The 16,725-nt window shown below is 42.7% G+C and overlaps 1 protein-coding gene across 1 annotated transcript in view; it reads left to right on the top strand.

Annotated features, from left to right (window-relative positions):
* Nucleotides 1-16,725, top strand: part of NF1 (neurofibromin 1) — a 192,512-nt gene that overhangs the window by 147,872 nt on the left and 27,915 nt on the right. The window contains 9 exon segments of the mRNA XM_044285074.1: nt 311-590; nt 824-1,038; nt 2,130-2,191; nt 2,280-2,394; nt 4,126-4,227; nt 5,956-6,096; nt 7,703-7,832; nt 9,761-9,892; nt 13,167-13,302. Coding sequence (XP_044141009.1) covers nt 311-590; nt 824-1,038; nt 2,130-2,191; nt 2,280-2,394; nt 4,126-4,227; nt 5,956-6,096; nt 7,703-7,832; nt 9,761-9,892; nt 13,167-13,302 — 1,313 coding nt within the window.

The raw sequence follows: 16,725 nt of genomic DNA, 5'->3' as shown, positions 1-16,725 counted from the left end.
GAATGACAGGTTAGTTATAACGTTTTTTAGACAAAATGAGCCTACAGATTTCAGTTATAAGACCACATTAGGAATCACTAAAGCTCCCTGAACATAACCATATTTTTAAATGGAGGGGCAAAAAACTGGTGACAGAATCACTTTAAATTCCTTCTCTCAAAGTGGGAATGCACCTACAATGTGAATTTCAGACCCCTCCATGATTTCTAAGTGGGAGAACTTGCAAAATCGCAGGGTGTTCAAATACTTCTGTTCCTCACAGTATAATAGTTGATTTATCCATAAAATAACAATCACGTTTCCCTTCCAGGTCATTGGAAGGATGTGTAAAATAATAGACAAGACCTGCCTTTCTCCCACTCCTACGCTGGAGCAGCATCTCATGTGGGATGATATTGCCATACTCGCCCGATACATGCTTATGCTGTCTTTTAACAACTCATTGGATGTGGCTGCCCATCTTCCCTACCTCTTTCATGTTGTCACGTTATTGGTTGCTACAGGTCCTCTTTCTCTTCGAGCTTCCACCCATGGACTTGTGATCAATATCATTCACTCTCTGTGCACTTGCTCACAGCTGCATTTCAGTGGTATGTACTTTTATGATTACATTAGTCAAATTCTGCATGTTAAGTTTGTTCTAAGAGACGCTGGAAGAGCTGGGCTCCAAATGAATGTCTTTTATGTTTGCAATCTCTTGAGTCTAGTAGCCCCTAGTAGAATGTGTGGGATTACCCCTCTAATATCTGTCCTTGTTGTTCTGGGGCAGTGCTGATAAACGTGCCATGCCAAACTGGTTTATTTTAAATTGTTCTGCTTTCAGAGGAGACAAAACAAGTACTGCGGCTCAGTCTGACCGAATTCTCTCTTCCCAAATTCTATCTACTCTTCGGGATCAGCAAAGTCAAGTCTGCAGCGGTTATAGCGTTCCGATCCAGTTATCGGGATCGCTCCTTCTCACCTGGTTCTTACGAAAGAGAGACCTTTGCTCTGACGTCATTGGAAACTGTTACAGAAGCACTTTTAGAAATTATGGAGGTATAACTGTAAAGTTATCTTTTTATATTTTCAGGGAATTGTTTGTTAACCCCTTCCCAACCCGCATGTTGGGTTGTTAACGATAGTGCCTGCTCCGGACCTTAGCGAGTGTCAGACACCAAGTTTCTGCTGTTTCGCACAGCAGACACCCAGGGCTAATATCTGCAATCAGCATTTAACCCCTGAGATCCCATTGTCAAATGTGACACCGCCTCTGAGAACTGAAAGCATGCGACAATCGGGGGAGCAGTTTGTTGGATGTGAAAGGCCAGAGCCTGATGGAGGTTCTGATGCCTATCACAGTTATATTCCAATGTAGGCCTGCATATGGCAGCACAACATTGGCATATACAGAACTTTCTATTCAGTAATGCATTAAATCCCATTGTAGAATAGAAATGGCAATCTGCCCACTGCATGTTGAGGTCCCCTTGGGACCTAAACTTTATTTTTTTAAATGTAAAAATATTATAAATTCAAATCACCCCCCTTTACCCAGAATAAAAATAAACAATAAATATCAGTCATCTTCACTTCCCCGAATGCCTGAACTATTAAAATATAAACTAATTTATCCCATGCGCTGAATGTCGTAATGGGAAAAACATTTTTTTGAAAATTTGCAGTTTTTGTTTGCTTCAACTCCCTAAAAAATTGAATAAAAAGTAATAGACACTCCAAAATGATATCACTGAAAACTACAGATCACAGCACAAAAAATACGCCCTCATAGAGCTCCTTAGACATAAAATTTTAAAAGTTACAGGGGTCAAAATATGGCGAGTAAAAGAAAATATTATTTTTTTTTCAAAACTTTTTATTTGTATTTTTTAAAGTATTAAAGGACAAGAAAAACTATATAAATGTGGTATCGCTCTGTAATCGTACAGACCCAGAGAATAAAGGGCATAGGTCAGTTTTACAGGGACATTTCATATTACATCTTATGCAATATTAAATGGTGTCATTAGAAAGTTGAGTCAAAAAAACAAAAACGGAAAATCGCGATGTCGGAAAGGGTTAATATCAGAAAGCAGCATGTTTTTGTTGTAATTAAAGGGGTTGTAGTCTAACATGTGTTTCATTTTTAGGCCTGCATGCGAGATATCCCGAATTGCAAGTGGTTGGACCAGTGGACTGAGCTTGCTCAAAAGTATGTTTGTAGATGCACCATGATCTATAAAGTTGGTGGACTTTTGTGTCTGTCTTCTATATGTTCTCACAATGTTCTCTCCGCACAGGTTTGCATTCCAGTACAATCCATCACTTCAGCCTCGAGCGCTCGTTGTGTTCGGGTGCATCAGCAAACGTGTCTCTCATGGACAGATCAAACAGATCATTCGCATCCTGAGCAAAGTAAGCAATCTACTGGGGTGTTGTCTGTTTGCAATGGGTTTTAAATCAGAAGAAACTTATACAGGATACCACATCCTGTTGTTGACCTGGTACCGATTTGACTTGTGGGTATACTCTGTACTATGCCTTCACCAAAGATACCACATGTGTATGCACACTGCATTTCAGATTGCAGGTCTATTACAAAGGGAAAGTACTGGAAAACAGTACAGCACCTAAGGTATATTAATAAAATAATCTATTAACTTGCCTATTAATCACATTGTGCTCACAAACCGTTTTTGCTTCTCCTGCCTGTTCACAAGTAATGGACCAGGGCTCCTTTATTGCAGAGCTCTTTCATTCAGTCATTATTCCCAGTTCCTCAGATACATTTCAGAATTACATGTAGCGATCTTTCTAAATATTAGAATGTTGGTGCCATATATACACAATCATTATGGTTGTCTTTGTTGTACTATATGAAAAGCTGTTGTATCTTTAGCTTCAAGAAGCACTCCCAGAAAAAAAAATGTTGTTTGGTAATGTACATCAGGTATTAAAGGAGTTGTCCGGGTTCAGATCTGTATTCGTTCACCAACTTTACCCGCTCCAATGCTCCCTCTTGCCCTGCGCTGAATCACGGAGGGCAAGGGAATTTTCTTGAGATCCGGTGATGTCTCTGACACTAATGGGCGGCCCTCGAGCCTGTTTTTACGGCTAGGACAGCACTAAAGACCGCCCATTAGAGCCAGTGATGTCACCGGGATCACTGCTAGGTGGAAGCCTCCGCCTATCGGTGTCCAAATGTAAACAATGCAGCAAAGGGCAAGGGGGAGCATCAGAGCATAAAAAGCCCCGGTGGATAAGTGCAGATCGGGTTGATATTGGTGTTAATTTTCTTACCAAGCATAGATTTATCAGCCTCTGTTTCCACCACATTAGTCTTTCACATCGAGCATCTCTTAGGAATGGATAGAGCTTCCGATTTCTAATGTATATGAAAGACTCTGATTCTGTGAGTTAGGGTGGAGTCCACTGGTACAACAGAGAAGCAGGGGCTGATAAATTAGGAATAAAGCAAACAGATCAAAGCATAAAAAAAGAATGACTTGAACACTGGAAATTTTTTTGCAGGGGGCTCGAAAGAGTGCGAAAAAATGTCACCTTCAGTCTCTCCCTGCTGCTTTTGGTACCCATTGATTGCCAGCAGCATTCATAATTATTATTATTTTTTATTATTAAAGCGCTATTCATTCCATGGAGATGTACATATTATAAGGGGTACACATATACAATACAGACAATTGCAATAAGCATGAACAAGACGAGTACAGACTGGTACATAAGAAAGGAGGGCCCTGCCCGGAAGGTCTTACAGTCTGCATGCATGTATATGCCATGTCACCACTTCCAGTCCACGGCCGCAGCAATGGAACTGAGACACTGCGACAAAGTGAGTTTTTTTTTTTTTTTTTTTTTTTTTTTTACTCCCTCCTCGGTCCAGCCCCCTGATAAATGTTTTCCAATGTTCAACTGAGAAGAAAATGTCATAGGAGTATATTATATCTCCAGTAGTGCCTACAGGCTGCATCGGCTTGACATAATCTGTGCTTGGAAATGAAATTATGTATTCAGATTCTTTCTTAAGTTTTCTATATGCTTACAAATTCCAAATATATCTAATGTGATCCTTTTTTTTTTTTTTTTCTATTAAAATAAAAAATCTTTGATCAAACGTATTTGTTTTAGGGACTTGAAAGCTGCTTAAAAGGTCCTGATAATTACAATAGCCAAGTTTTAATAGAAGCCACTGTGATAGCACTAACCAAACTACAGCCGCTTCTTAACAAGGTAAGAGTCTCGTTTCTACAGTTACCAAGTGTTAAGTAGTAGTTTGTCATCTGCACCTAACTAAAACCGCTAAATATATACTTCTAATTTCTTTCTATCCAGCCATGTCCGTTCCTGCAAATGGAAACGTGCAGAATGTTTCTATATTACATTGTATTGCCCTATGCAGGTCTAGAAATACCTGGCCAGGTACAGTAGTTTACTTTAAAGGGGTTTTCCAGTTAGGATTTTTAATCAGCAGCCTGCCTTCTGAAACAGAAGCTTCATTCGTACCTGCTCCACGCTGCCTCCATCTGTTTACATCCGGTGGTGCATGGGCCATGGTCCAGCCAATGACTGGCTTCAGCAGTGATGTGGCCTCAAGCCGCTTGTCACCGCTGAAACCAGTTTACTGGATGTATAGGGTGCACGGACTGGAAGATGGAGGCAGGACAGAGGGCCGGAGTGGCACGGAGCAAGTAAGTACGAATCTTCTGTTTCAGCAGGCAAGCTGCAGGCACTTGCTTAAAAATCATTGTAACCGGAAAACCCCTTAAAGCAAAGCAGTTTTGGTGCATTTAGCAATAAAATCATCGTTGGTGTAGTTATCCAGTAGCAGAGCCTCTATTTATATGTATGTTTGCTGCCTAAACATATGGAGCTCCAGTAGTTGCCCTTGTATTTCACCAAGTATGCCTCTATAATGGGACTACTTGAATGGTATAGAACCATTCTACAGGTGTGCTGGTGTCTTAAACCGTTGGGCTGTCCCAAGGCTCAGGAGAGTTATTGTATCTGTATTGTCTTAAAGGGGTCATCCAAGTAGTAAATTGAAATTATCTTTATAATGGCTGTAGTTTAAAGGGGTTGTTCTCTTTATTTATATTGATGACCTATCTTCAGGATAGGTCATCAATATCAGATCGGCGGGGGTCCGATACCCGGCACCCCCGACGATCAGCTACTTGAGGAGAAGGCGGCTCTCAGTGCAAGCGCTACCTTCCTATCATTATTTACCTTCTTGCTGTCGCACCCACAGCGGTGAGCAGGTGTAAATACACCTAAGCCGTCCCATAGAAGTGAATGGGACGGATTCTTGTTATTACATCTGTTCACTGCTGTTGATGTCCTGAGGATGGGTCATCAATATAAATAAAGCAGATAACCTGCTTTATTTATATTTTGCGGATAAGATGCGGACCCATTCATTTCAATGGGTCCACAAAAATTGCGGACAGCACACCGTGTGCTATCTGTATGTCCGTTCCGTAGCCCCGCAAGAAAGATAGAACATGTCCTATTCTTGTCTGTTTTTCATTGTTACAATGGATCCGCAAAAAAAAAAAAATGGATGCCTTATGGAACGTCATCCGTTTTCTTTTGCGGATCCGCAATTTGCAGACCACAAAACACGGTCGTGTGAATGTAGCCTTAAGGGTCCATTTACACGTCTGCAAATGGGTCCGCATCTGTTCCGGATGCGGACCCATTCATTCTCTATGGGGACAGAAAAGATGCGGACAGCACACAGTGTGCTGTCCCCATTTCCGTGCCGCGGCCCCGCAAAATATAGAACATGTCCTATTCTTGTCCGCAATTGCGGACAAGATTAGGCTGTTCTATGGAGGCCGCCGGCCGGGTGTATTACGGATCCGCAATACACGACGGATGTGTGAATGGACCCTAAGGGTGTATGTAGTATGCCGGAGTCTGCTGCTGTGCATTACTGACTTGTCACCATCATCCTAGGATTCCCCTATGCACAAAGCCCTCTTTTGGGTGGCTATGGCAGTACTGCAGCTGGATGAAGTTAGTTTGTATTCGGCGGGTACAGCTCTTCTGGAACAAAACCTGCACACATTAGACAGCCTTCGAGTATTTAATGACAAGGTAAGCAAACTGCCGTCACGTGTGTATAACCAACGTGGTGAAGTGCTTAGGCCTCTTTCACACTTGCGTTGTCCGGATCCGGCGTGTACTTGCCGGAATTACACGCCGGATCCGGAAAAACGCAAGTGTACTGAAAGCATTTGAAGACGGATCAGTCTTCAAAATGCTTCCAGTGTTACTATGGCACCCAGGATGCTATTAAAGTCCTGGTTGCCATAGTAGGAGCGGGGAGCGGGGGAGCAGTATACTTACCGTCCGTGCGGCTCCCGGGGCGCTCCAGAGTGACGTCAGAGCGCCCCATGCGCATGGATGTCGTGCCATGCGATCACATCATCCATGTGCGTGGGGCGCCCTGACGTCACTCTGGAGCGCCTCGGGAGCCGCACGGACGGTAAGTATGCTGCTCCCCACTACACTTTACCATGGCTGCCAGGACTTTAGCGTCTTGGCAGCCATGGTAACCATTCAGAAAAAGCTAAACGTCGGATCCGGCAACGCGCCGAAACGACGTTTAGCTTAAGGCCGGATCCGGATCAATGCCTTTTCAATGGGCATTAATTCCGGATCCGGCCTTGCGGCAAGTCTTCAGGATTTTTGGCCGGAGCAAAAAGCGCAGCATGCTGCGGTATTTTCTCCGGCCAAAAAATGTTCCGTTCCGGAACTGAAGACATCCTGATACATCCTGAACGGATTTCACTCCATTCAGAATGCATTAGGATAAAACTGATCAGGATTCTTCCGGCATAGAGCCCCGACGACGGAACTCTATGCCGGAAGAAAAGAACGCAGGTGTGAAAGAGCCCTTAGGCATGCTCACATTTGGTATGAAAGCATTGTCAGATCCCAGTAATCATCATGTCTTTACGCAATTGATAATTGATTTTGGGCAAATACAGCCAAAATATTAGAGCGGTACAGCTATACTCACGTGTCAGGGATCTATCAGGATTTCCATACTTTCATTTCAAGAATAGCACTGTATGCGTTATTATTTACAGTCAGAATGACTGAACCCCGATAGACCGCATCACCCGATCACATGATCATCCATTGGCTGACCCGGCACAATGTTTTGGCTTCTGTTATGTGCCGAAGCCTCTTAATCCCAGCCGACCTTCCCTGTGGAAATGCTGTATGTGTGTTTTAAACGTTTCTGGATGATCAGTATTCTCAAGAAATGTCGGCCGTGATGCCTGCACGGCCGTAAGCACCTGACTTGTGCGCGAGATCTTTCCTTCCAGGGCATCTGAATGTTACCTTTTATATTAGCGTTCACCACGTCTTTTGTAGAAGTGATTTGCACACAAAATAGGATGTAGTTTTGAGGAAGAAACAATCTATGTATTGAATTGAAGAAACCATCTGCAGTACGCAAAATCCTCTTCATATTCTGCCCACAGAGTAGAGTGATTATTTTCTGAGCTCGGGGTCATATGCTAAATATTAAAGCAATGGATCCTTTTTCTTGTTAGAGGAGATCTTTACCTGTGATATTTGCAAATGATTTTTTAATTTCAAAGATGAACGCTGTATAATGCTTTAATATGGAGGGAGGCATATGGCTGACTAGTACATATAATGGAATGCTGCTTCTTCTGTTTGGTAGAGTCCAGAAGAAGTCTTTATGGAAATCCGCAATCCTCTAGAGGAATGGCATTGTAAACAAATGGACCATTTTGTTGGCCTCAATTTCAACTCTAACTTTAACTTTGCACTAGTTGGGCACTTGCTAAAAGGTACGTAGATTAAGAGCGATGTGTTTTGTGATGTGTTCAGAGTATTTAATGTAGTTAATGCCCATGCCAAGAAGTGTAGTTGAGTCTTACACGCTCTGTCATAATGGTTTTATGTGAGTTTTTTTTATTTATTTACCCTCTTATTATTCCCCTCCTTTAAAGGGGTGGCATTTTCTAGGATGTGCCCTTAAAAGAAACCTGTCGCCTCCTAAATGCATGTAAATCCGCCAGCAGTACCTCTGCGATCGTGCAGTAAAACGGAGGGCACCGCGCATGCGCGCAACTTGGGAAAGTGAAGCAAAATTGCGGGCTGTCACTCAAAGGCAAGAGGGGGCGTGGTTACCTTGACTTGAAGCAAGGAGGCCGCTGCCCCCTTGACTTCAAGCGGACATGCAAATTAGTGCGAATGGAGGATAAAAGATCGTTTTCTTACCTTATACAGCATCAGACAGCAGGATGAAAAATTATTAGTTTCATACTGCAGGCTACTCTGAGGTACTGCTGGTGGGTTTACATGCATTTTGGAGGTGACAGGTTCCCTGTAAGCCCCATGAGTAGCTTAAAGCAGGAAATGAGTAGCTTTCTTATTAAACAGTTACTCCCACAGCAGCACAGACCTAACTTTCCCTGTCGCTCAGCTGCAGCCCTGGCCATTCTGCATGAATAGAAATGTTAGAATTCTACATATAGATATGTCAAGCAATATCAGACAGCATTCCAATTTTTGTAATGCTTAATTGTTTTTTATTGGCCGGACATGGTGATACACAAAGCAACGTTTCGGGCACATAGGATGCCCTTCGTCACGTGTTCACTGGACCGAGGTCAGCGCCGGCTCTTCCCTCGGTCCAGTGGACACGTTTCTGCCTGACAAAGGGCATCCTTTGTGCCCAAAACGTTGCTTTGTGTACCACCATGTCCGGCAAATAAAAACCAAGCATTACAAAAATTGGAGTGCTGTCTAAATTGTTTGACACAAATTGAGTTCCAGGAGGTGGAGCCAGGAACAAACCCCTGCCGAGCACCCACACCAGCCAGATTTGACAGAGTGCTGTGATCAACTAGGATTTTCGTATTTACATAAATATGTTAGATATTAGAGGGGTATTCCAGTCTGAAGCATTCATCACTTATCTTCTGTATAGGCGATAAATTCTAGGTCAGATTCACACCGATCGCCAGTGCCATAGAATTTGATCGGAGTGGCAGTGTGTATCCTGGCTGCCGCTCCATTCAGACTCCTTTATAGCCACGGTCTTGTGGCTAAGGGGAATTAGATACCATAGTCCCATATTCTGGCAATCGGTGGGTGTCCCAGCAGTCTGGTGTTCATCACCTATTTAGTGAACAATTGATAAATGACTCATGCTGGAATAGTCCTTTAAGACTTAAAGGGAGTCTTTCACCTAAAATCACCATTATAAAACACTAACATCAGGATCTCCATTACAGTCCCCATATTAGAATGCTACCTTCTATATTGCTGTCCATCGTCGATTTTCTCAGAAAAACACTTTTATTCAATCTGTTAATTAGCTTCTGAAGGTGCCCAGGGACGGCGTTCATGCGGCAGGTGCCCAGGCCCCTCGGTGCCTTTCATACGAAACCCCTCCCCTTTCATCCCTCTGGCCTGCTCCTAGGTTCTTCTGATTACGTCGTCCTCTTAGTAAGAAATCCGGTGCCGTTCAACAGATTCGCAGCGCCTGCACATTTTATTCCACATTATGGGCAGAGGCACAAGGCCGGCTAGATTGGGATATACGGGCCGGCACATGCGCATTAAACGCTCCTGTGCCTGGACAGCAATATGGAAGGTAGCATTCTAATATGGGGAATGTGATGGAGATCCTGAAGTTAGTGTTCTATAATGGTGATTTTAGGTGAAAGACTCCCTTTAAAAATGGTTCTAACAAAATGACTTTCCTTAGGCTATCGACATCCTTCCCCTACTGCTGTGGCAAGGACAGTACGGATTCTTCACACTCTGCTTGCACTCGTGAACAAACACAGGAATTGTGATAAGTTTGAAGTAAACACTCAGAGTGTTGCTTATTTAGCAGGTAAGAAGTTTGTCTTGCTATTGTACCTACTAAAAGGGCTTGTCCACCTATATTGATTTGAGGCTTGTATGGCTCCTTTTAGTACTGAGTCATATGGTCTCTGCACTGCCGTATTGTCTTGGACATACACTCTATATGTACGGAGATATTTTCAGTGCTTCTGAGGAGAGCCTGCCCATACATACTGAGACCAAAGGAGCATGCTACCATCTTTTATGTCAGGTTCATATAAAATCTGAAGTGAAATCGGAGCATTCCTTTAGTCTCAGCTACAGCAAATCTATCTTAATATTTGTGTCTCATTTACCCATGATAGGCTCGCAATGGTATATTTTTCTCTAACTATACTATCTCATTGAGTACAGCGTCCTAGTTTACGGATCATCAGTGATCTGGGAATTGGGACCCCCATTTATTGCCTGAATAAAGCGATGTTCTGCTTATACCTCCTTTTAGTTTGTAAATTAGATGCATGTCTTGGACGGACAGTGCTCCTAGTGAAGTCAGTGGGGCTTAAAGAGGACCTGTCACCCCTCCTGACAGGCCTGTTTTAATAGCTTCATGCATTCCCCATGTAATAATTCTGGGGCATCTTTTCTTATGGCAGTATGTTGTGCCATTCCTTTATTATTTCTACTAGAAGTTATGAATGAATTGCTAGCAGTCTGCCGTAAGGGTACAGAGGGGTGGTAACTAGTTGGGGGTGTCCCTGCACAGTCTGAAAATGGCAAGCCCTAATTAGATAGTGAGTCACACCCCTCCCCCAACTGGTTACCTCCCCTCTGTACCCTTACTGCAGACTGCTAGCAATTCATTAATAACTTCTAGCATGAATAATAAAGGAATGGCACATCATAGAGTCATAAGAATAGATTCTCCAGAATTGTTGTTACATGGGGAATGCATGAAGCTATTAAAACAGGTATGTCAGGAGAGGTGAAAGGTCCTCTTTAAGGTGCATTGTTTTTAGTTCTCTTCACATGTCATAGGTGCTTCATTCCTTGTATGTTCTTTTAAGGCCTCATGCACACGACCGTTGTGTGCATCCGTGGCCGTTGTGCCGTTTTCCGTTTTTTTTCGCGAACCCATTGACTTTCAATGGGTCCGTGGAAAAATCGGAAAATGCACCGTTTTGCAGCCGAGGCCGTGATCCGTGTATCCTGTCCGTCAAAAAAATATGACCTGTCCTATTTTTTTGACGGACAACGGTTCACGGACCCATTCAAGTCAATGGGTCCGTGAAAGAACACGGATGCACACAAGATTGGCATCCGTGGCCGTAGGTTGCTTTCATACAGACGGATCCGAAGATCCGTCTGCATAAAAGCTTTTTCTGATCTAAGTTTTCACTTCGTGAAAACTCATTTCCGACAGTATATTCTAACACAGAAGCGTTCCCATGGTGATGGGGACGCTTCTAGTTAGAATACACTGCAAACTTTGTACAAGACTGCCCCCTGCTGCCTGGCAGCACCCGATCTCTTACAGGGGGATATGATAGCACAATTAACCCCTTCAGGTGCGGCACCTAAAGGGGTTAATTGTACTATCATATTCCCCTGTAAGAGATCAGGGCTGCCAGGCAGCAGGGGGCAGACCCCCCCCCCCCTTAGTTTGAATATCGTTGGTGGCACAGTGTGCCCCCACCATCGCCCCTCCCTCCCTCTATTGTATTAAATCGTTGGTGGCACAGTGTGCCAACCACCATCGGCCCCCCTCCCTCCCTCTATTGTATTAAATCGTTGGTGGCACAGTGTGCCAACCACCATCGCCCCCCCCCCCCCTCCCTCTATAGCAGTAACATTGGTGGCAGTGTGCGGTCTCAACAGTAGAAGATTCATACTTACCTGCTTGCTGCTGCAATGTCTGTGAACGGCCGGGAGCTCCTCCTACTGGTAAGTGACAGTTCTTTAGCAATGCGCCGCACAGACCTTTCACTTACCAGTAGGTGGAGCTCCCGGCCGGACACAGACATCGCAGCAGCAAGCAGGTAAGTATGAATCTTCTACTGTTGAGACCGCACACTGCCACCAATGTTACTGCTATAGAGGGAGGGGGGGGGGGGGGATGGTGGTTGGCACCCTGTGCCACCAACGATTTAATACAATCGAGGGAGGGAGGGGGGCCGATGGTGGTTGGCACACTGTGCCACCAACGATTTAATACAATAGAGGGAGGGGGGGGGGCCGATGGTGGTTGGCACACTGTGCCACCAACGATTTAATACAATAGAGGGAGGGAGGGGGGCCGATGGTGGTTGGCACACTGTGCCACCAACGATTTAATACAATGGAGGGAGGCCGATGGTGGTTGGCACACTGTGCCACCAACGATTTAATACAATAGAGGGAGGGAGGGGGGGCGATGGTGGGGGCACACTGTGCCACCAACGATATTCAAACTGGGGAGGGGGGGGGGGGGGGCTGCCCCCTGCTGCCTGGCAGCCCTGATCTCTTACAGGGGAATATGATAGTACAATTAACCCCTTTAGGTGCCGCACCTAAAGGGGTTAATTGTGCTATCATATCCCCCCAGTAAGAGATCGGGTGCTGCCAGGCAGCAGGGGGCAGTCTTGTACAAAGTTTGTAGTGTATTCTAACCTGAAGCGTCCCCATCACCATGGGAACGCCTCTGTGTTAGAATATACTGTCGGATCTGAGGTTCACGAAGTAGCTCATATCCGACAGTATATTCTAACATAGAGGCGTTCCCATGGTGATGGGGACGCTTCAAGTTAAAATATACCATCGGATTGGAGAAAACTCCAATCCGATGGTATAAAAGAACTCCAGACTTTACATTGAAAGTCAATGGGGACGGATCCGTTTGAAATGGCTCCATATTGTGTCAACATCAAACGGATCCGTCCCCATTGACTTGCATTGTAATTCAGGACGGATCCGTTTGGCTCCGCACGGCCAGGCGGACACCAAAACGACTTTTTTTTCATGTCCGTGGATCCTCCAAAAATCAAGGAAGACCCACGGACGAAAAAACGGTCACGGATCACGGACCCACGGACCCCGTTTTTGCGGGCCGTGAAAAAAAACTGTCGTGTGCATGAGGCCTAACACTCACAATGCATGTGATTGGGGTTTTAGAAAACCCAATTTACTTTTTGCATTCTTTCAAATCTGAAGCATGCCAGAATCTGTAAAATCAACTTGTGATTTTTTTTTTAAAATTGTAAAAGATAATTAAATTGCATGTGAATTTTTATTATACTTTTCCATTTAAGGGCATGTTCTAATGATATATTCTTGGTTATTTGTAGCTTTGCTTACAGTGTCTGAAGAGGTGAGGAGTCGCTGCAGTTTGAAACACAGAAAATCACTGCTGCTTACAGATGTTTCAATGGAAAATGTTCCTATGGATACATATCCGATGCACCACAGTGACCCCACTTGCAGGTTGTTTTACCATCTATATTTTTTGCAGGTCATCAGTACTATACAATAAAGTTGCGAGAACGCTTAATAAGTAAATTATAATCTGAAAATAACATTATTTACCTCTGGTTTTAGATTAAAGGAGTTTTCCGGAATTTTAATATTGATGACCTATTCTTAGGATAGTAGAAAAAAGTATTAAGAGCAGCACTTCATACGGCTTGTGTAGAGCATGATGGTATAATGCAGCAGCTGGGCAAGGAACCCCAGATCCAAGGCGGTCCAACAACAGGCTATGCAAAATAGAAGCCACAGCAGCATGTCCATGCTGCTGTGGCTTCTATTTTGCATAGCCTATACTTAGGATAGGTCATCAATATCAGATTGGTGGGGTCCGACACTCCCACTGATCAGCTGTTTGAAGAGAAGGCTGTCCTCGTGCGAGTGCTGCCTACCCTTCTTTGTTTGTTTACCTGCTCACCATCGACATTGCAGCCACGAGCAGGTGTAATTATAAGCTGCCCCATTCACTTCAATGGGACTACTCCTTCCTATTCAAGCATATAGTTTCTTCCTACTGTAAAACACATCTTTGAAACAGCTGTTTACGGAGCTGAGCAGCAGATCAGACAAGTGGTTAAAGTGTATCTTTCAGTAAATAGGTGTATTTAGTAAAAATGAATAAATAATATACAGTATTTTTCACTTAATAAGATGCACCTGATAATAAAGCACAACATGTTTTAGAGGTGGAAAATAAGAAAACAAATATTTTTCATCATACCTCCGATAAGCCCCCCAGTCTTGAGACTTCAGATCAGACCCCCATTCCTCATGAAACTTCAGATCAGACCCCCATTCCTCATGAAACTTCAGATCAGACCCCCATTCCTCATGAAACTTCAGATCAGACCCCCATTCCTCATGAAACTTCAGATCAGACCCCCATTCCTCATGAAACTTCAGATCAGAGCCCCATTCCTCATGAAACTTCAGATCAGAGCCCCATTCCTTATGAAACTTCAGATCAGAGCCCCATTCCTCATGAAACTTCAGATCAGAGCCCCATTCCTCATGAAACTTCAGATCAGAGCCCCATTCCTCATGAAACTTCAGATCAGACCCCCATTCCTCATGAAACTTCAGATCAGACCCCCATTCCTCATGAAACTTCAGATCAGACCCCCATTCCTCATGAAACTTCAGATCAAACCCCCATTCCTCATGAAACTTCAGATCAAACCCCCATTCCTCATGAAACTTCAGATCAAACCCCCATTCCTCATGAAACTTCAGATCAAACCCCCATTCCTCATGAAACTTCAGATCAAACCCCCATTCCTCATGAAACTTCAGATCAATCCCCCATTCCTCATGAAACTTCAGATCAAACCCCCATTCCTCATGAAACTTCAGATCAAACCCCCATTCCTCATGAAACTTAATTTTTAGACCCCCATATCATACCTCAGATCATACCCCTATATCAGACCCGGATTAGAGCACTGATCAAAACCTCAGATCAGAACCCCATCGGAGATTAAATAAATAAATGACCTTACTTCTGCTCTGCCGCCACTCTACAGATCCGGCACTTTCTCCTGTACTCACCACTCCCTGGTTTTCCTCCAGGCCCGCTGCACTGGAACCTCATAATGAAAGCACTCACTAGTATCTGCTTTATAAGTGTCATATATCTCCTACATAAAAAGAATCTTCAAATAAAAGAGAGGATAAAAAAACATAAAAATTATATTATCCTTCAGGCGGACATAAACACGCCTCTACGTTCTTTTTATCGAGTATCTTAATTTGATTTGTGCAAGCAGTGAAACAAAGGGACAATTGTATATGCAAAATATATATATATTGTTTAATATCAAACAAAGAATATAAAATCAATACAATTGCAAAACAAATAATGAAGTTACAAAATCATACCCAAAATGTACCACACGGTGGTGCTAACACACCCCTATCTGATCAGCACAGTGTGACTTAGTGATTTATGACAACCAGTGTCATACCTTTAACAAACAGACTCGTATACCAAAAGAAACTTTGGATCTTCTGTTTATCAAACGGGCTATAACAATAAAACACGGATTATACAGGAAAATAACGGTTATCCCATGACTCTGTTTTCCTATGACCAATCAAAAATATATGATATTAATATGATAAAATATTCAGCTCGGCAATCAGACTATGGAAAATAACTTTCCAAGGGTTTTAGTCCTCTTTTCAAATAATGTCAGATCTTCCATTAACATCTTTGCTAAGAGAATAATCAGCATTCTGCAGGCGCCTAACACTATATATTCCCACAGTATGGGAACTCTTGGCTATATACCGAGAGAAATATCTTATTAATATCATGAACAGTAAACACAAATATACGTTACCGGGTCAAAGGTAGACAGAGTTCAGATGGGACCAGTTCTCAAGAACTTTCCTAGTAAAGTTTTTTTCTGGTAAAGTTTTCTTTTTGAGTTTCTTTTGGTCTTGATTGAACGAATGGATAGATGGATCAATTGATCAATGGCTCTCTCTTGCTGCTCCGCACACAATTAATTATTTCCCCCCTTATCTAAGAATCATCCACTTTAGATTAGAGATTTCCAGTCAGGTAAGGTGGGTGTATTCGCATGCTAATAACACAACAACGTCATATTAACCCCTGATATGGCATAACACAAATAATAAAATAATATAATATTGTCCATCTGCCTCCAGATGGGACTGTGGTACTGCAGATGAATATCACGAGAGTTAAAAATTAATTCTAAATACCAAATACGTTCACATAACCTTTTTAATATACATCATTGAGGAAGGTCTTTTCCTGACACTTTTAATTACCTATATCCAGGAATTGTTGGAGTCACTGTCTTCTATCTTTTTGAAATATATGTTAACTCTTCTCAGAAATCCAATTAACAGAAACTTACTTCAATGGCTCTGTATTTCCTACAATACATTCTAAATGATAAAAGCATGGTATAATATATATATATATATATATATATATATATATATATATATATATATTTTGATACATTGTTACACATAGACACCACATTATATGAATTATTGGTTAAAATATGTTGTAAACTGAATATACCATACAGAAATATATATAATATAATTATGAATATATAAATTGAACCTCATACAGCAGGTGTGCCTCAAGGATATGAATTCTTATCACGTCATGGATTATCCATGAAACTACCTTGTTCCCTTCAGACAGACATGTCTGAGGAAGCTGGTGTACTCCCCATAGATAAAACCATATCTTTAGTAATAACTTTCAAATAAAATGTCCGTTCATGTTCACAATTATTTTTATATAAACTGAACTTGCCATGAACTGATCTTGGCTTCCTCAGCCATATAATAGAACTTTGGTTCAGGCTGATTTTATTCTTAAAGGCAATGAGC

This window comes from Bufo gargarizans, chromosome 3, assembly GCF_014858855.1.
Source record: "Bufo gargarizans isolate SCDJY-AF-19 chromosome 3, ASM1485885v1, whole genome shotgun sequence".
Classification (NCBI taxonomy): domain Eukaryota; kingdom Metazoa; phylum Chordata; class Amphibia; order Anura; family Bufonidae; genus Bufo; species Bufo gargarizans.
The sequence above is the reverse complement of the archived record's forward strand: the minus strand, read 5'-3'. Positions and strand labels throughout refer to the sequence as shown.